This window comes from Cyanistes caeruleus, unplaced genomic scaffold, assembly GCF_971803275.1.
Source record: "Cyanistes caeruleus unplaced genomic scaffold, bCyaCae1.hap1.1 HAP1_SCAFFOLD_105, whole genome shotgun sequence".
NCBI classification, from domain to species: Eukaryota; Metazoa; Chordata; class Aves; order Passeriformes; family Paridae; genus Cyanistes; species Cyanistes caeruleus.
In genome coordinates, this window is record NW_028255906.1 from 743,995 (window position 1) to 762,676 (window position 18,682).

The following is an 18,682-nucleotide window of genomic DNA, read 5'->3' on the forward strand; positions in this document are numbered from 1 at the left end:
AGTCTCCTCCAAATCCCACAAAATTCAAGAAAAATCCTCAAAATTCCAGGAAAATCTTACAAAATTCCTTCAATCTGCTCAAAACCCTACCAAACTCCAGCAACATCCCACAAAATCTCCACAAATGGCCACAAAATTCAAGAAAAATCCCACAAAATTCTTCAAGTCATTTCAAAATCCCACAAACATCTCACAAAATCTCCTCAATATCCCACAAAATTCTAGAGAAATTCCACAAAATTCCAGAAAAATCCCACAAAATTCCCTAAATTTTCTCAAAACACAACCAAATTCCTGCAACATCTCACAAAATCTCCAACAATTTCCAAAAAAATCAAAGAAAAATTCCCAAAAATTCTTCATGTCTCGTACAAATCCCACAAAAATCCCACAAAATTCCAGAAATGTCCCACAAAATCTCCTCAATATCAAAGAAAATTCTGGAAAAGCACCACAAAATTGCAGAAAAATGCCACAAACTTCCCTAAATCTTCTCAAAACATTACAAAATTCCAGAGACGTCCCACAAACTCTCCACCAATTTCCATATTATCTAAGAAAAATCCCTCAAAATTCTTCAAGTCTCCTCCAAATCCCACAAAATTCTGGAAAAGCCCCTCACAATTCCCTCAATCTTCTCAAATTTCTACCAAATTCCTGCAACATCTCACAAAATCTCCACAAATGTCCACAAAATTCAAGAAAAATCCCTCAAAAATCATTAAATTTCCACAATATCCCACAAAATTCCATAACCGTCTCACAAAATCTCAACAAATTTCCACAAAATTCAAGAAAACACCCACAAAATTCTTGAAAGCCTCTCAAAATTCCAGAAAAATCCCACACAATTCCCACAATCTTCTCGAAACATTACAAAATTCCAGACATCTCAAAAAATCTCCACACATTTCCACAAAATCTACGAAAATTCCCTCAAAATTCTTCAGGTCTCCACCAATTTCCACAAAATTCAAGAAATCTGCCACAAAATTCTTCAAAAGCTCCTCAAAATTCTAAAAAAATCCCACAAAATTCCCTAAACCTTCTCAAAACATTACAAAATTCCACAGACATCTCACAAAATGTCCACAGATTTCCACAAAATCTAAGAAAATTGCCTCAAAATTCTTCAAGTCTCCTCCAAATTCCAAGAAATTCAAGAGAAATCCTCAAAATTCCAGGAAAATGTTACAAAATTCCTTCAATCTTCTCAAAACCCTACCAAACTCCAGCCACATCCCACAAAATGTCCACAAATGTCCACAAAATTCAAGAAAAATCCCACAAAATACTTCATGTCTCCTCAAAATTCCACAAACATCCCACAACATCCCACAAAATTGCAGAAAAATCTCACAAAATTCCACAAATTTACTCAAAACCCAACCATATTCCTGCAATATCCCACAAAATCTCCACAAATGTCCAGAAAATCTAAAAAAATTCCCCCATAATTCGTCAAGTCTCCTCAAAATCCCACAAACATCCCACAAAGTCCCACAAAATCTCCTCAATATCCCACAAAATTCTAGAGGAATTCCACAAAATTCCAGCAACATCCCACAAAATTCCCTCAATCTTCTCAAAATCCAACCAAATTCCTGCAACATCTCACAAAATCTCCAACAATTTCCACAAGATCTAGGAAAAATCCCTCAAAATTCACTGAATTTCCTCAATATCCCACAAAATTCCAGAACCATCTCACAAAATCTCAACAAATTTCCACAGAATTCAAGAAAACTCCCACAAAATTCTTGAAAGCCCCTCAAAATTCCAGAAAAAAAACCCACACAATTCCCACAATCTTCTCAAAACATTACAAAATTCCAAAGACATCTCAAAAAATCTCAAAAAATTTCCACAAAATCTACGAAAATTCCCTCAGAATTCTTCAGGTCTCCACCAAATCCCAAACTATTCTGGAAAAGCCCCACACAATTCCCTAAATTTTCTCAAAACCCAACCAAATTCCTGCAACATCTCACAAAATCTCCAACAATTTCCAAAAACAACTAAGAAAAATCCCCCAAAATTCTTCAAGTCTCCTCAAAATCCCACAAACTTCCCACACAATTCCAGAAAAATCCCACAAAATTCCCTCAATCTTCTGAAAACCCAACCAGATTCCTACTACATCTCACAAAATCTCCACCAATTTCCACAAAATCTAGGAAAAATCCTGTAAATTCTTCAAATCTTCCCCAAATCCCTCAAAAATCCCACAAAATTCCAGACACATCCCACAAATTCTTCTCAATATCACAGAAAATTCATCAGAATTTCCACAAAATTCCAGAAAAATCCCACATAATTCCATAAATCTTCTCAAAACACAACCAAATTCCTGCAACATCCTACAAAATCTCCACAAATGTCCCAAAAAAAATCAAGAAAAATCCCTCAAAAATCACTAAATTTCTTCCATATCCCACAAAATTCCAGAAGCATCTCATAAAATCTCAACAAATGTCCACAAAATCTAAGAAAAATCCCTCAAAAGTCTTCAAGTCTCCTCCAAATCCCACAAAATTCAAGAAAAATCCTCAAAATTCCAGGAAAATCTTACAAAATTCCTTCAATCTGCTCAAAACCCTACCAAACTCCAGCAACATCCCACAAAATCTCCACAAATGGCCACAAAATTCAAGAAAAATCCCACAAAATTCTTCAAGTCATTTCAAAATCCCACAAACATCTCACAAAATCTCCTCAATATCCCACAAAATTCTAGAGAAATTCCACAAAATTCCAGAAAAATCCCACAAAATTCCCTAAATTTTCTCAAAACACAACCAAATTCCTGCAACATCTCACAAAATCTCCAACAATTTCCAAAAAAATCAAAGAAAAATTCCCAAAAATTCTTCATGTCTCGTACAAATCCCACAAAAATCCCACAAAATTCCAGAAATGTCCCACAAAATCTCCTCAATATCAAAGAAAATTCTGGAAAAGCACCACAAAATTGCAGAAAAATGCCACAAACTTCCCTAAATCTTCTCAAAACATTACAAAATTCCAGAGACGTCGCGAAAAAATCTCTACAAATTTCCACATTATCTAGGAAAAATCCCTCAAAATTCCTCAAGTCTCCTCCAAATCCCACAAAATTCTGGAAAAGCTCCACACAATTCCCTAAATCTTCTCAAATTTCTACCAAATTCCTGCAACATCTTAGAAAGTCTACACGAATGTCCACAAAATTTAAGAAAAATCCCTCAAAAATCATTAAATTTCCTCAATATCTCACAAAATTCCAGAACCATCTCACAAAATCTCAACAAATGTCCACACAATTTAAGAAAACACCCGCAAAATTTATGATAAGCCCCATAAATTTCCAGAGAAATCCCACAAATCCCCTAAATCTTCTCAAAACCCAACCAAATTCCTGAAACATCCCACATAATCTCCATCAATTCACAGAAAATCTAAGAAAAATCCCTCAAAATTCTTCAAGTTACCTCAAAATCCCAGGAAATCTCACAAAAAAACCCTAACTTTTTTCAAATCCTTACCAAATTCCACCAACATCCTACAAAATGTCCTCAGATATAAAAAAAATTCATGAAAAATCCCACAAAATTCCCTAAATCTCCTCAAAACCTTAACAAATTCCAGAAACATCCTACAAAATCTACACAAAGGTTCACAAAATTCCAGAAAAATTACACGAAATTTCCTAAATTGTCTCAAAACTCAAAACATTTAGCAAATGCCCCAATTTCTCATCTCCTATTGAATATTTTTGTTTTGGAGGCAAATTAAAGTGAGATGCATAAACTTTTAAAGATATCAATGCCATTGTTCTTTGCCCTTTTTGAGCAATCTGTCGAGCTGTCCAGTCTGCCTTTCAATTCCCTTCACAAATTTTGGAGTTTCCTGATTGGTGTCCTTTGCAGTGCATAATTGCTACTTGTTCAGGTTTTGTATTGCTTTTATCAATTGCAGGACTGCATCTTGATGTTTAATGTGTGTGCCTTGAGCAGACAGCAGTCTTCTTTCTTTCCACAGCACTCTGTGGACATGCACTACTCCAAAGCATACTCTGAGCCAGTCCAGATGTTTCCCCTTTTCCCTTTACTCAATTCTAGTGCTCTGCTTAAGGCAACCAGTTCTGCCCTCTGGGCAGATGCATTTGCTGATAATGCTTTTGCCTCCACTATTGCACTGACTGTTGTTACCGCATATCCAGCGTATCTGGTCCCGTTCTCCACCAAGCTGCTTCCATCTGTGAATAGCTCTCACTCTGGGTGCTCCAGTGGGATGTCTTTCAGGTCTTCTCTTGCCAAATAGGTGTCCTCTATTACTTCTACACAGTCATGCTCTAATGGGCCTTCTTCAGTTGTGGTACCCAGGAACAGAGCTGCATTCAAGAGGTCAGTTGTCTTTAGTGTGACATCATCCTGCTCAGTCAGGATTACCTGGAATTTCATCATCCTGCTTGGAGATAGCCAATGGCCCCTCTTTTGTTCTAAAACAGTGCTCACCATGTGTGGCACAGAGACATCTATGTGTCTACCCATGGTGAGTTTCCTGGCTTCTTGTGGCAGCATCACGCTGGCTGCAACTGCCCGCAGGCATGAAGGCCATCCAGCACTCCCCTTGTCAAGCTGTTTGGAAAAGCAGCCTACCGGCCTTTCCCAGCTTCCCAAACCTTGGCTCAGCACTCCCAGTGCTAGGTGTAGTCTTTCATGCACAAAGAGCTGGAAATCTTTGGACAAACCTGGCAATCCGAACGCCGGAGCAGTTGTCAATGCCTCCTTCAGTTTGAGGAAGGCCTCCTTCTGTGCTCTGCCCCAGGTAAACGGCTGCGTCTTCTAGGCCTCATCCAGGGCTTTTGCAATTAGTCCATAGTCCATGATCCACAGGCAGCACCACCCTGTCATCCCAAGGAAGACTCGCAGCTCATGCACGTTCTGGGGTTCTGGAATAGCACAAATAGCTTGAATACAATTAGTACCCAGCTTACATTGCCCTGGTGAGATTTCACATCCCAGGGAAATCACACTCTGCCAGGCAATTTGTGCCTTTTCTTTAGACTCCTTATATCCTCCCATTCCCAGCTGATTTCAAATTTCAATTGTTACCTTTATGCAGGTTGTTCTCTCTTCTGTAGCTATCAGTATATCATCAACATACTGTAACAGCAGTTATTGTTTTCTCACTACCTGCCCGTTCTCGGTCCAAATCTCCAGCTCCTTCCCCAGCTGGCTTCCAAATAGGGGTGGACTGTTCTTGTATCCTTGTCAGAGTCATGTTCAGGTGAGCTGAGTTTTCCTTCCTATTTCTGGATTTTCCCACTCAAAGACAAACAGTTACCTACTTTTTTTGTCAAGGGGTGTGCAGAAAAAGGCATCTTTTAAATCAAGTACAGTAAACCATTTCTATTTCTCTTTTATAGATGCTAACAATGTGCAAGGATTAGCTACCACTGGGTAAATATTTTTAGTTATTCCATTTATTACTCTCAAATCCTGCACTAGTCTTTATTGGTCAACACAGAAATTTGGGCTCCAGTGTTAACTACAAAAGTAAAAAGTGGATGTATAGGACCCACTATTATTGAGAAACCGCTCAGACTATTCAGCCTAGTCTTCACAGAAGTATGGAGAACACCATTTATTTCTATCTTTAGCACACTTTTATAGGGTTTTACAGGGTCCCCGGGCTAAGCAAGTTACTCTTGGTTAATCCACACAGGTTTACATTTTTTCTCTTATACACAAGGATGTTGTTTTGCTTCATTCTCTCTGCTTCAGGAAACTTTCAAGGACATGAGCCTTTAATATCACAACTTATACCAAAGGCTGGTTTGTGCAGACAGACCTTTACTAAAATATCATGCCCACCTTCTGTTCAAATATTCTCTACACACTATTGCTGTAATCAGTATGTGTCCAGTTTTGTTATTTCTAGTGAGCATTTGAAATAAAAGCAACCTCTGCCTCTCTGCTCACCCAGGAGAGGCAGAGTTCCCAGTTTCCCTGATTCTGAGGCTCTTTGGGCTCCACTCCCAGAAGCTGAGAAGGAGACGGCTTTGGCTCACAGCCCAGAGCCTGTGGAGCTGTGCTGGGTTATCCAATGGGGCATTCCATACAATGAACTTGGGACAGTGCCAATTAGAAACAACTTCACTCAACTTTGAAGTGAGAAGCCATCTATTACCTTGCTGGGGACCCCCTTCTTTATCTCCAGTGACCACCAATACTGGCAGTGAGAGATTTCTTTTCTCTTGTCTGGGTTTTCCTTAAGAGAACCAATGCATCTAACACCTTTGCTTTCTCTGATTTTTCTTCTGCCATTTTTACAGGTCCATCATTTCTACTGGAATGAATTAGCTCTTTTGGAGGGTAAATTTGATTCAGGAGAGAGGTTTCCCCCTCTTCTTTCCTCACTTCTTTGCTTAAAGCCAGTTTTTAGAGCTGCTGTAAAACAAGCTCCTAAAACTGAGCAGAGTAGAGTTTGATTTTTCCCCAATTTAAATTTTCTTTCATCTTGTAAAGAACATACTCTATCAATCACATTTTCCAAATTAAACCAGTAACTAAGCGCCCACTTCTCCCCTCTTGGAGAAGGTCTGGCATTGTGTTTTGCTAACAGAGCATAAAATGCAGCTTTAACTTCTGCACTGCCCTTTTCAGTCATTTTTACAAAGGGAAAACCACTACAGGGAGGTATAAACTTCAATTATACACACACACACACACACACACACACACACACACACTGCTTTTTACTTCCCTGTGTGGGTAAAAAGACCAAATCTGCTTGGGAGGCACTCTTTCAGTTTAAAATTCTGATTGTCTCTTTGCTACACCAAGCACTCAAAATTCACACACACAACAACAACAAAAACATTCCCACCCTTTTGCACTAAGACATCTTTTGTGAAATTCTGCAGACAGAGCCCTCAAGTGAGTGTGGGGTGCTTTTCACCTCGGCGTGTGCAGTTTGTGGGAAATTCGAGTTGCCCCCCTTGCTTTCTAGACACCGCTCACTCTCTTGGGAGTGTCGGGCTGGGTGCGGCTGGAGTAAAACATCTTTCCCCTAATACAGACTGCACAACAAACCTGCAGCCCCTTCTGTCTGTCAGAAATCCTGTCCGTGACTCCAGTTTAAATGTCACGATTCACTAACGCCAGTGGGAGTCGCGAGAAGTTTCTTTGATCTCAGAGGGCAAAAAGGACACAAGGGATTTCAGTTGAAATCACAACAGCAATAATGTGCCTTTATTTTAGTGATAACAAGGGTTATGTGATAGAGGAGAGGGGGAGAGAGAGAGAGAGAGGAGAAAGAAAACAAAGTAAAGAAAGAGAGAGGTTATAGCTACCAACAGATGAGACAGTGTCACAGGGGTCTTTTTCCATGGGGAGATCTCACCAAAATCAATTCAGCCTTATGTAATTCTTCCCCAAAGTGACCTTGTTTCTAGTGTGCTAATAAGTACCCCAAAGGAGAAGTACCTGCTATGAGAGCATTGCTGCCCAAAACCCCTTTAAGCTTCTCCATGTCACAACTACAATACACCACAAATGCCGATCCTGCAACGCTTTCGCAGTCGTCTGACGGACGGCGCCCAGGCAATCCCAACAGGAATTCCTTTAGCCCAACCAAGCGCAGCTTTTGCTGCGTCTTATTGGCAGGCACCCAAACCAAAGTGAAAGCACCTTACCTCTTCTCCTGGGGACACTGTGAGCAGCGCAGACGGTCGCGGCCGATGGGCTCCCCGAGAATCCCTCGGTGCCGGCTGGAGCAGGATCGGGTCACGAGCTCACTCAGCAGCACTCACAAGGTCCCATCTGGGTCACCAAAATGTTAGAGTTCAGGAACACACATCATCACACAATGATTATATGCAGGTGCTCTATTGAAGAGCTCTGGGTGTCAGGGGTACACAGACCCAAATCTGACCCGATTTGTTTTTGAGTTGAACATGTTTTATACTCTATCGTTATACAACTTACATATTAATTATTAAACTTACATTGCTCTATTGTATGCATTGTTTTTACCCAAGCATGGATTTCTCGTGATCCCACCCCAGCCCCCTAACATTGTTCCTCATGTTCTTTAAACAATAATTATATCTAATCACATCTAACAATTGAACAATATGATATCATTTATCATATATTGATTACACAGGTGCAGTTTCACATGATCTTTAGCAAGCACAAGGCCTAACATTTCCCTGGGCCTACTTTTCCCAGGGCTTGCCAAGCCTAACTTTCTTCCTGAGCTCCCGAATTTCCTAAGATTTTAAAATGTTTTACGATCACCTCCAGACACAAAGAGTCCTGTCTGAACAGTCACAAAGCTACATCTATTTTTAATTTTAACTTTTATAAATTTTTCCAGAGCCTGCTGGCTGTGTTCAAGGTTTTCTCCCTATTTCCTCCCTAGTGCACATTCTCCAGAAACTCTGCTTTTACATCCTTTTGCATTGATTAAAGTTACCTGCAACGACCAGTCAATCCAAACCCTGGGAAAACTTGAACTTCAATGTGTACCTAGGCAAAATATTTACCTCCCACATCTGAAGCCATGAGCTGCCAAGTACTGTCCCCACTGTCATACCCTGTCCCCTGGAGGTGTGCTGATGCCATTTCAAAGGGGTTGCCAATGAAAACAAGTTTGAATATTTTGGTAGTTTCCACATTGGCATTAAAATCCTTGACTAGAAAAATCACAAGTCAAGATTTCTAGGATTCTTCCATACCAAAGCTGTCATTCTCACCCTGGATTTTAGAGTGTCTGAGCAGTCAGACAAGGTTTTAGTTTTAGACCCTACAGACAAAGTCCCTGCTGTTCGGCGATCCCATTCCATCAGCATATAGTCCTGATGATTCCTTTAGGCAGGAGCAGCAAAGGCAAGAATGAGCCAAACAAGCTGCTCCTGTGTTCTCATGTCCTGCACAGCAGTAACTGGGAGTTCAAGAATGGATTCAGGAGACAACGGGTGCACAGGGAGCCACCAAGACTTTGGGATGCTGAAATGGACCAGCCTGGTGCCTGTGCCCGGGCTGCATCGTGCTGAGCTCCAACTGGACAATCTAACAATGGTTGAATGGACACACCATGGGCCACTGGAGACTCCTACTCCTAGTTCTGTGAGCTACACTATTCACCTGTCATTCACCAGATGATATTTTCATCTTTGCTTGAAATCCAGGAGAGGAAAAGGTCAACATGGAAAAGTGTTCTCCCAATTCTAGTGACACCTTCTGCCTGCACACCACCTGTGCCCATGGCAGTGTGCTTGGAGACTGGATGATGTTGATGATACTTTGCAACACCAAGTGCTCAGGGATTCTGGGATTGCCCAAGTGGAGAGCAAAACTGAGCCGTGTAAGTCCCTGCTTTTTTTCAGCACATGCTGCTTCTTCCATTGTTCCAAGCAAGTCCAGGATTTGGTTTCATGTGTCTTTAAGGTGCCTGGACAGAAGAGAGGGAGGGCAGCTGCAGCACAGGCCTCCTGCCCCATCAGACTCTCTCTCTCTCTCTCTCTCTCTTTCTAAGGATGGTGCCAGTGCCGCTGCCTTGGGACACCTGAGTGTGGAAGGCGAGCTCGCCCTCAAGCACGGCCATCCAAGTCAGTCACGGGCACAGGCTGCAGCTGAAGCTGGCAAGCGTTGCTGTGAGGCTGCAAGTGAAGAGAAAGCCATTGTGGCCAACTCTGCTGAAGCCTTTTGCCAAAGCAAAGGCAATTGTGCCCACAGCCTCCCCCTGTTTGGCACCCGGCTGCTGCGGACGCCTCAGTGCGCAGGTGCCGACGTTGGGGCTGCTGCTGTTCCTGGGCACACTCTGCTGCTGTTTCTGTCGGCTCCAGAGCCGCTTGGGCAGCAGCCACTGGGCAGCCCTGCTGGAGGAGACATCGCCACCCTCCCCATGGTGGCAGCAGCTCTGTGGGCCCCGAGCTCTGTGTCAGGGAGGCCTCGGTCACAGCAGCGTGGCCTGGGCAGCCGCGAGGGCCCGGGCTGGCCGCCAGCCCTGCCTCTGCCCACTGCCCCTTCCTGGAGGCACCCAGTGGCCGTGGCCTGGCAGCACCCCCTGCCCTCCATGTCCCCAGCCAGCCCAGCCTGGGCACCTCGGGCTGTCCCCACCCTCCCGCTGGGGTGGTGTCCCAGCCTCCAGGCCTTCTGCTGCAGGCCTGGGGGACATTTTGGGGAAGCACCGGAGCAGCCAGGTGTCAGGGACCAGGAGGCTGCCCGGGGGCTGCTTATGGCCTCTGACATCCGATTCCTCAGGGCTTCCCACCACCCGGGCTCCTCCAGGGCCTTCTGTCCCCTTGGAACCTCCTGCCACCCACTCCCTCACACATGCCCCTCGTGCCTTCCCACTGCCTTGTCCCGTCTGGGCCTCTGCAGCCCCTCATCCCTTCACGGCCTCCCAGCACCCCGTGCCCTCAGGGGCTCCCCCAGCCTGGCCCGGCAGCAGCGCCGCAGCCCCACAGGAGCTCCAGCAGCTCCTCAGCCATCACGGCACCAACACACGGGCAGCAGGACACAGATGGCGCTTCCTGCCTGCCACAGGGCTTGTGGCTTCAGCACAACCACCAAAGGCCAAGGGGCTTCTGGCCATTTCCCCTGCGCCACTGCATGCCCTGGCAGGTTGCTGAACACAAGAACCCTTTTCCCTCTCTTCCCCTATGCCCCGCACACCCTGGGCAGCAAAAGAAAGGTCTTGGGACTCTTGTGGTTTATAACATATCCTATATTATTTACATACTAGATGGAAACGAAACGAAGAAAAGAATAATCTCTATGAAAAAAAAAATAACAGATGGCCCATGTGGCCCCAGAAGATCGAGCCTCTCAGCCCTAACATATCCTATATTATTTACATAGTAAAAAGAAAAAAATAGAAGAAAACAATCCTTATGAAATAAAAACTCCCGGCTGGCCCAGGTGGCCCCAGCAAACAGAACGTCCCAAATCATCTCTGAGCACACCTCCAGCAGCGCAGCCAGCCCAAGCCCGACAGACGAGGCCGTGTCCTCCATGCCCTGAGGATTTGGTCTTGCATCCTCTGCAGGATGGAATATCGGGCACTCTGGATGGCCCGGAGGACATACAGCGTCTCAAGTGCCAGGTCTGACACGGCACCGCTTCTGTCCTCCGTCAGGCGTTCGAGGGCTGCAAGAGAGACAAACAGAGCCACGGTCAGATCCCAGAGCTGCGGGGGCCCAGCGAGAGCCCCCTGCCAGGGCCATGCCAGCCAGCTCTTGCCTTGGCCAGGAGGGAGCAGGGACCAAGGGGGTCAGCCCGAAGCTGCTGGCCACAAATGCCCCACGTGGCCCTGAAATCTCACTGTGCTATGCCCACGCCGCCCCTCATCGGGACAGGGAGCAGAGCCCTCCACAGCCAGGCCAGGGCTTGCAGCTGCCCCTGACAGCCACCGCTGTCAGCCCGCTGCCCAGGCTCACCTCTGCACAACACCTGGAGCTCTGCGTGCTGCCCCCTCAGCTGCTCCCCGGCCATCCCTGAGAACACAGAGCCTGTCAGGGTCCCAGCAGCACAGCTCCCTGCCAGCGGCGCTGCCAGCCCTGCGGCCACACGGCCTCCTGCCCCGGCAGGGCTCAGCCCGGGCCCTTGCCGCATCCTGACTCAGCCCAAGGGCACGGCTGCCAGAGGCCGGCAGCAGCAGCCCCGAGGGCAGCCGGGGCTCCAGGGCGCCGGGCCCGGGTTCCGCTGCCGGGGCAGCAGCCGGGGCTGGGGCCGAGCTGCGGCGGGGCGGGGAGGGAGCCCGGGCTCGGGACTCACCGATGACCCTGATGGCCGCCGCTCGCAGGGTCTCCTGTGGGTCCTGCAGGTACTGCAGGGCCCGGCGCAGGTGCTCGGCCAAGGGGATCCTGTGGTCTGCCAACTGGAGAGAGCGGCAGGAGGGAAGGGTTGGCGCGGGCTCTGTCCCTCGGCCGGGCGCTGTTGCCCGCGGCCAGCCCCGGCCTCCCGTGCCCGGCCAGCCCTGAGGCCCGGCCAGCAGCCGCTGGCGCCGGGCTCTGGAGGGGGCAGAGGGCCGGCTGCTGCCCGGGGAGCCGCGGTGCCGGCCCGGCCCGCAGCCCCGCTGGGCCGGGGCTCCATCGGCACCCGGTTCGGGGCCACAGGCGGCTGGAGAAGAAGCCGTGCGGCCCCCGGCTGCAGCAGTGGGCAGGGGCACAGCTGCCAGCCCCACACACTGAGCACCGGGGCCAGGGGGCTTCTGTAGCTTGAGGCTGGGACTTCCAGGCTGTCCTTACCACGAGCTTGGCAAACTTCCACAGCTTCTCCTTCCTCACAGCTTTCTCCAGGTCTGGCCTCTTCAGGAAGTCAGCCGCGCGAAGGAGCGTTGTCCGAGAGGCCTGGGGAGCAGCAGAGAGCCGCAAATGGCCCCACAAGGCAGGGCACAGGAGTGTCCCAGTGCCAAGGGCTGGAGGAGGCTGCAGCCTGCAAGCCTGCGTCAGGGCAGGAGGCAGCTGAGCCCCCTGCCAAGGCGCAGCAGCAGCCCAGGAGTCCTCACCTGTGCCACATGCCGATTCTCATCTTGGCAGTGGAAAAAGAGTGGGAGCAGGCTCTGGTACACTCGTTCCTTCAGGGGCTTTCTTCCTTCTTCTTCTGCCGAAGACATCACTCTTTGAAGGAGAGACATGGAGAGCAGCTGCACGTGGCTATCAGGCTGTATGAAAGGAAGGAAGGAAAAATGACCTCATCATTGGCTTCTTGTGGCCCACATTGGTGCAGGCCTGCAAATGCACAGGGCACAAAGTGTCCAGGCAGCAGGCAGTGGCTGTGGCTGGGGCACAGAGCCTTACATTGTCCAGGAGTTTCAGGAGCGGCTCAGCCAGCTGCAGGGCCCTGCGCCAGGATATTGGGGTGTCTTCTTTCAGGAAAATATGGCTCAGAAGAGCAGTGCTCATCCTGGCCACGTCACTGTCCAAGTCCCACAGGAGGTGCACTAGTCTTCCTGTCAGGCTCTGAATTCTTTCGGCCTGTGCAGAACACAAGGGTGTGAAAGCCCGGGCAGCTGCCGCAGGGCCCAGAGGCCAAAGGGCTGTCCCAAAGCACTCGGGCAGCTGAAGCAGGAGGCAGGAGAGCTGGGAGGAGCTGCCTCAGCGCCCAAGGCAAAGGCCAGCCAAGGCCAAGTGACAGCATTGCCCAGCCTCATGCTGCCCACACGGCTTCAGCTGCTGCCCCCTTCTCACCATGGAGGGACGGTCCTTTAGCAGGAGGAGAGCCCTGAGAACCTGGTGATGCATCTCTGTGGAATTGTACCACAGGTACTTATACAAGATATCCATTAGGCTGTCACCACAGTCACTCAAATCCAGGCAATCTAGGAGCTGAAAGGCACAGGGCAGTGAGAGGGGAGCCGGCCGGCAGGAGCCTGGAAGTGCGCAGGGCTGGGCCCAGGCAGCAGCACAGGGCGCGGGTGCCGTCCCAGGCAGCTGTGGCTATGCCAGGGGACAGGGCTGGCAGGGAGCTGAGCGAGGTAGTGCTGGCCATCAGGCTCACCTCCACAAGGAATGCCATGGCAGAGACATCCCAGAGTGGCAACGGTTTGCTGAGCACCTCAAGCAGGTAGCTTAAGATGCTTTTGCACAAGTGGGCGGATGCACGGCGCATTACCCTGGAAGGCAGAAAATGGCAGAAAGAGTCTCAGCAAGGGTGCGAGAAACCTCTCCCAGGACTGATGGACACAGTTGTCCTATTGCCCCAGCACCCTGTGAGGGGAATTGGGCCCTTGAGATGTGGCTGCTCCTGGACAGGTTCCTCTCGCAGCCTTTTGCAGTCTCCTTGGCCATCCCTCGCTGACGAGGCCCTCAGGCCCATGGCCACGGGGACTGTGGGGGGCATCCCGGGCAGGGGTCACAAATGTCAGAGGCAGTGGGGAGAAGGGGGGCTCACCTGGCCAGCAGACCCACGGCATAGTGGTGGGTGTCAGCACAGAGCAGCGTGTCCCAGCCACGCTTGCGTTCCATTGCCACCACCACATGCTCCAAGTGGAGACTGCAGAGCAGGGCCTTCAGGGTCTGCACTGCAAACCTGTGTGCACAGCAAAGCCCAGGTGACGCTGGGAGTGCTGGCTCCGAGGCTGGGGAAGTGGCAGGGACAGGAGGAGTGGCATGGAGCACCTGTTGGGGCTGGTGGAGAGGCCGTGTTGCTCCTGGCATTCCTTCCAGAAGGTATGGACGTCCTCTGTCCTATACAAAGTACTGAAGTATGTTTGGAAGAGGAGATGCACAAAGAGGCGGGGGAAATAGACTGTGAGGATCTGTGGACAACAGGGCCCCTGGAGGATCTTCCACATCACCAGAGTTGCCTGCAGAGGACAAAGCAGCCTGAGACAGCGCTCAGTGCCGGGGTGTCCGTGTGGCAGGGCCTGAGCGTGGCAGGGAGAGGCCGGGACAGACGCAGGGGGAGCAGCGGGCCTGGTGGCCCTGAAGCTGCCCCTAGGCCAGGTTTGTGGCCAGTGCCTGAAGCAGGGAGATGCAGTGGGGGAAGGAGGCAACAGAGCTGCTGGAGAGGCGGCCGGCCTTGCGGTGAGCAAAGGCCAGCTCCAGAAACTCACAGTCAGGGAAAAGACAGCCGTCTTGTCCCCATCAGAGGTGCCCAGGTTTTTCTGCGGCCAGCTCCCCACCACATTGATGAGGAGCGGTGTCACTTCCTCTGAAATCCAGGGCGAGAGCAAGATGGTCGTCCACATGGCCATAGCAGCTCTGCGGGGTCAGACACAGCACCGTGGGCTGGGCAGCAGCGGGGAGCTGAGCTGGCCACCAGCTCTGCCTGTGCCCACTGGCCCTGAGCGGCAGCAGCAGCCAGGCAGCCCAGCCCTGTGGGGACAGGCCCCTGAGGGGCAGGCTGGCAGCACGGCAGCAGGCTCGGGGGCCGACTTTGTAGCAGGGTTGGCAAAGGGAGCAGCCAGAGGGCCCTGCAAGTCTGTGTTGCTCACAGCCCTAGGCCGGGCTGTACACGGTGATGGGCTGGGGAGCCCTGAGGCCTCGGGGCAGCTGGGCCCCATACCTGTCACACGTTGGGGCCACCCGCAGGAGAGTGATGGCCACATCATCGGGCTCTGCCTCGGCCACTTGCATCAGGGCCCAGTCCATCCTGTGCTCAGCAGCCTCATTGGCCATGAGCCACTGGTGGATGTACCTCACCACGGCGGGCACCTGGAGAAGGCACAGGGAGACTTGGAATGCTAGCAGAGGGAGTCAGCAATGTGCCCAGCTTCTTCCCCAGACAAGTGCTTCTCTTCCAGCACGCTGCCATGGGCTCAAAAGCTCCAAGTGAGCAACAGGCGTGGCTTGGGAAAGCCAAGCAATTGCTGGAGGATCAAAGGCTGGCCACAGGCTGCTTACTTGCTCTGGATTGAAAAGAGCCGTCTCTACAAGCAGATCCAGCTGGGCAGCGCTGCTTTGTTCTACCAAGACCTCTGAGGATGCTTTGACCTCAGTGTCCATAGGTCTGGTGTCTTCCTTGCCAATTCTGGTGATGTATTGGTAAAGAAACTGTAGGAGAAGGGCAGGAAGGCAGGGAAGTTGCATGGAGTGCTCCAAGTGCGGTGCTGGGCTGAGCAGTGCCAGCAGGCCCAGCGCAGGTGGGGATGGCTGCAGGTACCTGCGCTGCTCTGCGGAAGCGGCCACGGGCGGTGTCCTGCTCTTGTGTGCCGTCCATGGCTGCATCTGGCAAAGAGCAGCCAGAGCTGAGGGGCTGCGGGAGAGGCCGGAGAGCACAGCCCAGCCCTGTGTTCCCCAGGCAGGGACAGTCCCGGGATGCCCCAGGGGATGCAGCACGGCCACTGCTGCGGGGGCAGCCCCAGCCCCTTTTTTGTGCTGTCCATGGGTGTGTGTCCACCGGACAGTGTGGGATGGGATGAGATGGGATGCAATGGGATGGGATGGGGCCAAGATGGCCGCAGGCACCAGCCCTGTGGCCCAGCTCTGCCACTCACCCTCCTCCAGCGGCTGCAACTGCTGCACCTCTTCGGTCTCTGGTGCTGGGGCAGCTCCAGGGCCTTCTTCCTCTTCCTCCTCTTCCTCCTCCACCCAGGCCAGCTTGGGCACTCTTGGGGGTCGCTGCTCCAAATCTTCTTCCAGGCTCTCCAATCCTTTCCATAGGAACAGCACCAGGGGATGGCATGGCATGGAATGGGATGGGGCCAAGCTGGCAACAGGCACTAGCCCTAAGGCCGAGCTCTGCAACTCACCCTTCTGTGGTGCCTGGAACTCCTGCACCTCTTCAGTCTCCTGTGCCAGGACAGCTCCAGAGCCTTCTTCTTCCTCCTCCTCAAGCCAGGCCAACTTGGGCACTCTTGGGGGTCGCTGCTCCATGGCAGTGACTGGATTTATGGCTTCTTGCAGGAGAGATGGCTCGGAAAAGCTCAGAGTCAGCAAGTCCTGCAGTCGTGCCTGGAAGGCACCTGCAAGACTCAAGTCCTGGCAAGATTGCAAGACAGCGAGTCCTGCACTTGGGTCTTGAGGGCTTCTGCCACAAGGACAGGAGGCTCCTCAACAGGGACTGTGGTCTGGTCTCAAGGGCAGAGACTGCAGGGATGGGCGACACCTCGGAAAAGCTCCGGGTCACCAAGTCCCACGGTCTGCCCTCAAGAGAACCTTAAGAAGGAAGCCTCAGCAAGGCCGCAGGTCAGCAAGACCTGTGGTCTGGCCTCGAGGTCACCTGTAGTAATAGTGCTTCAGAAAAGCTCCAGGTCCGACACAAAGGAGTGCGCTGTGCGGGGGCTCCTCACAGCACCGCTCTGGCGCGTCCTGACCCGTCGCGTGCACCGAGCACTGTGGCGTGGCCCTGTCACCGCCAGCTCCTATGGCAGCACGTGTCACAAAGGGCCCTTTGACATCTGCTCCCGTTGCCACCATCCCACGGTGACCGTGCTGCAGCGTGTCACAAAGGGCCCTTGCACACCCTGCCCTCCGCCCTGGGGCCGCCCCCATCCCCCCCAAGTGGCCCAGCTTGGAAGGAATCCCTTGCCCAAAGTGTCTAAGACAGCCTGACGGGATCTTTAGGAACAGCTTGTTAGAAATGAAATGGAGTCAAATTTATCAATAAGAATTTTATTGAAAACTTTGTAAAATTTACTCATGGAAATGTCTCGGTTTTTGGAGACAGGTGTCTGCTAGGGAGGGCAGGAGCCTCCCTTGGAATGAAAAATGTAGACCCCCTCCCTCCGAATTATGATAATCTTGAAATCAAGGGGCTCTCAGGCAGAGATCTGGGGATAGGAATAACAGTTCTTTACTAGTATTTATAACCAGGCAAACAAACAACAATAACTACAGCATTAGCAAGAAAACAGAGCCAGGGACCCCGTGACAGCTTTCTGGGCTGAGACGGGAAAGGATGGAGGAGAGGCTTTGTTTCACAAACCCCCTCGGGTTGGCAGTCAGTGCTGGTGCTCCTGCAGGGCTCTGAGGAACACTCAGCTGGAACAGCAGGGATGAGCTCAGATCCCGGGCCAGTGGCTGAGGTGGATCAGCAGCTCCGTGGCGGTGGCTGGCACTGCCGCACGTCCCGGCAGGACAGGGGGTGCGAGGCCACCAACGAAGAGGGAAGAAGGAGAAGAAGCAGCAGCTCCATCTGGGTGATGGCGAAATTCCCTTCTCCCCACCACAACAGCTCTGCACCCAAAGTGTTCTTCTCCGAAGCTGAAGAAGCCACCAAACTGTCCCCACTCCCCCCTTTTCCTGCCCCCTTCCCCCCTTGGGCCCAGCCAAACTCTTTGTTTTTCCTCAAGCACCCACCAGGTACCCGCAGTTAAGTTTTCCCTGCAAGTCATGAGTAAAAATTCCACAGCCAAGCCAGAACTAAATAGAAAATAAAGGACACCTAACCCCCAACACCTGTAAGTTGAATCTTGAGAGTCAGACAGGATCTTTGTTTGCCAGAAACACCTCTGAATTTAATCAAGGCATTAGTCATCAAAATTATTTTGAAAATTTAAAGATCAAAATAGCCAAAATACTCAATGTAACTAATTGCTGGGTATGTTCTCAGCTCAGATTGGGAGGAATGGGGTTCCCTCGGAGGGCTCACCCTGTGGGGTGGCCAAAACTCTGTCAATGGGCTCTGACTTGTAACGGATCCAGTGCAGGGACACTGACAGAAAACTGTGCTGTGGAACACAGGAATGCAATTATCAGTTTTACAGGATTGACTGAGATTTCCCTTCATGAGAAACCAAGCCCTGTTCTAGTTGGAGGCCACAATGTGAAATGATTTCTGTGCTTTACCATCACAAGCCTACTCATTCTTTTTCCTCACTCTCATTCACGTTAGGAACAATAATTCTGTTGTCCATGGAGCTGGCACCTTTTGAATTCCAGAATAATGTCCCCAAGGTCCTTTGCTGTTCAGCTTTACCGTGCTGTCTGTGGCTAACAAGGCTTGCTGGGGTCCTTTTCCCTTCGGCTGGAGAGGTGCCGGGTCCCAGTCCCTGAGGGACAGCCAGGCTCCTGGCTGGAATTGGTGTGGAAGTCCCTCAGGGTCACATCAGCCTTCACATGGAGCCCCGTGGATCTGAGCATTTTCCAAAGGGGCCGTTGGGGCAAACAGGGAGATTTGGTCTGGCAGGGTCTGTAAAACAATATCCCATCCCATCGACTTGTTCTGGCAGAGAACACTTGGCTGCAGGGACATATTCCCATTGTTCCTGCCCTGGTCTCAGGATTCCAACAGTGTTGTCT

At 50.3% G+C, this 18,682-nt stretch overlaps 2 protein-coding genes across 2 annotated transcripts in view; one reads left to right on the plus strand and one right to left on the minus strand.

Annotated features, from left to right (window-relative positions):
- The window catches only part of LOC147646263 (uncharacterized), a 239,963-nt gene that overhangs the window by 202,753 nt on the left and 18,528 nt on the right, over positions 1-18,682 (plus strand). The window lies entirely within an intron of this gene.
- LOC147646268 (maestro heat-like repeat-containing protein family member 7) lies at positions 10,705-16,778 on the minus strand. The gene is made up of 16 exons (XM_086873714.1): positions 16,192-16,778; positions 15,937-16,092; positions 15,603-15,667; positions 15,344-15,493; positions 15,006-15,154; positions 14,554-14,701; positions 14,117-14,304; positions 13,890-14,027; positions 13,497-13,611; positions 13,187-13,324; positions 12,797-12,973; positions 12,505-12,660; positions 12,245-12,346; positions 11,772-11,874; positions 11,435-11,491; positions 10,705-11,144 (listed from the first exon to the last, which is right to left on the minus strand). Exons 1-16 carry the CDS (start codon positions 16,313-16,315, stop codon positions 10,945-10,947), a joined length of 2,166 nt encoding a protein of 721 aa, XP_086729840.1. The 5' UTR covers positions 16,316-16,778; the 3' UTR covers positions 10,705-10,944.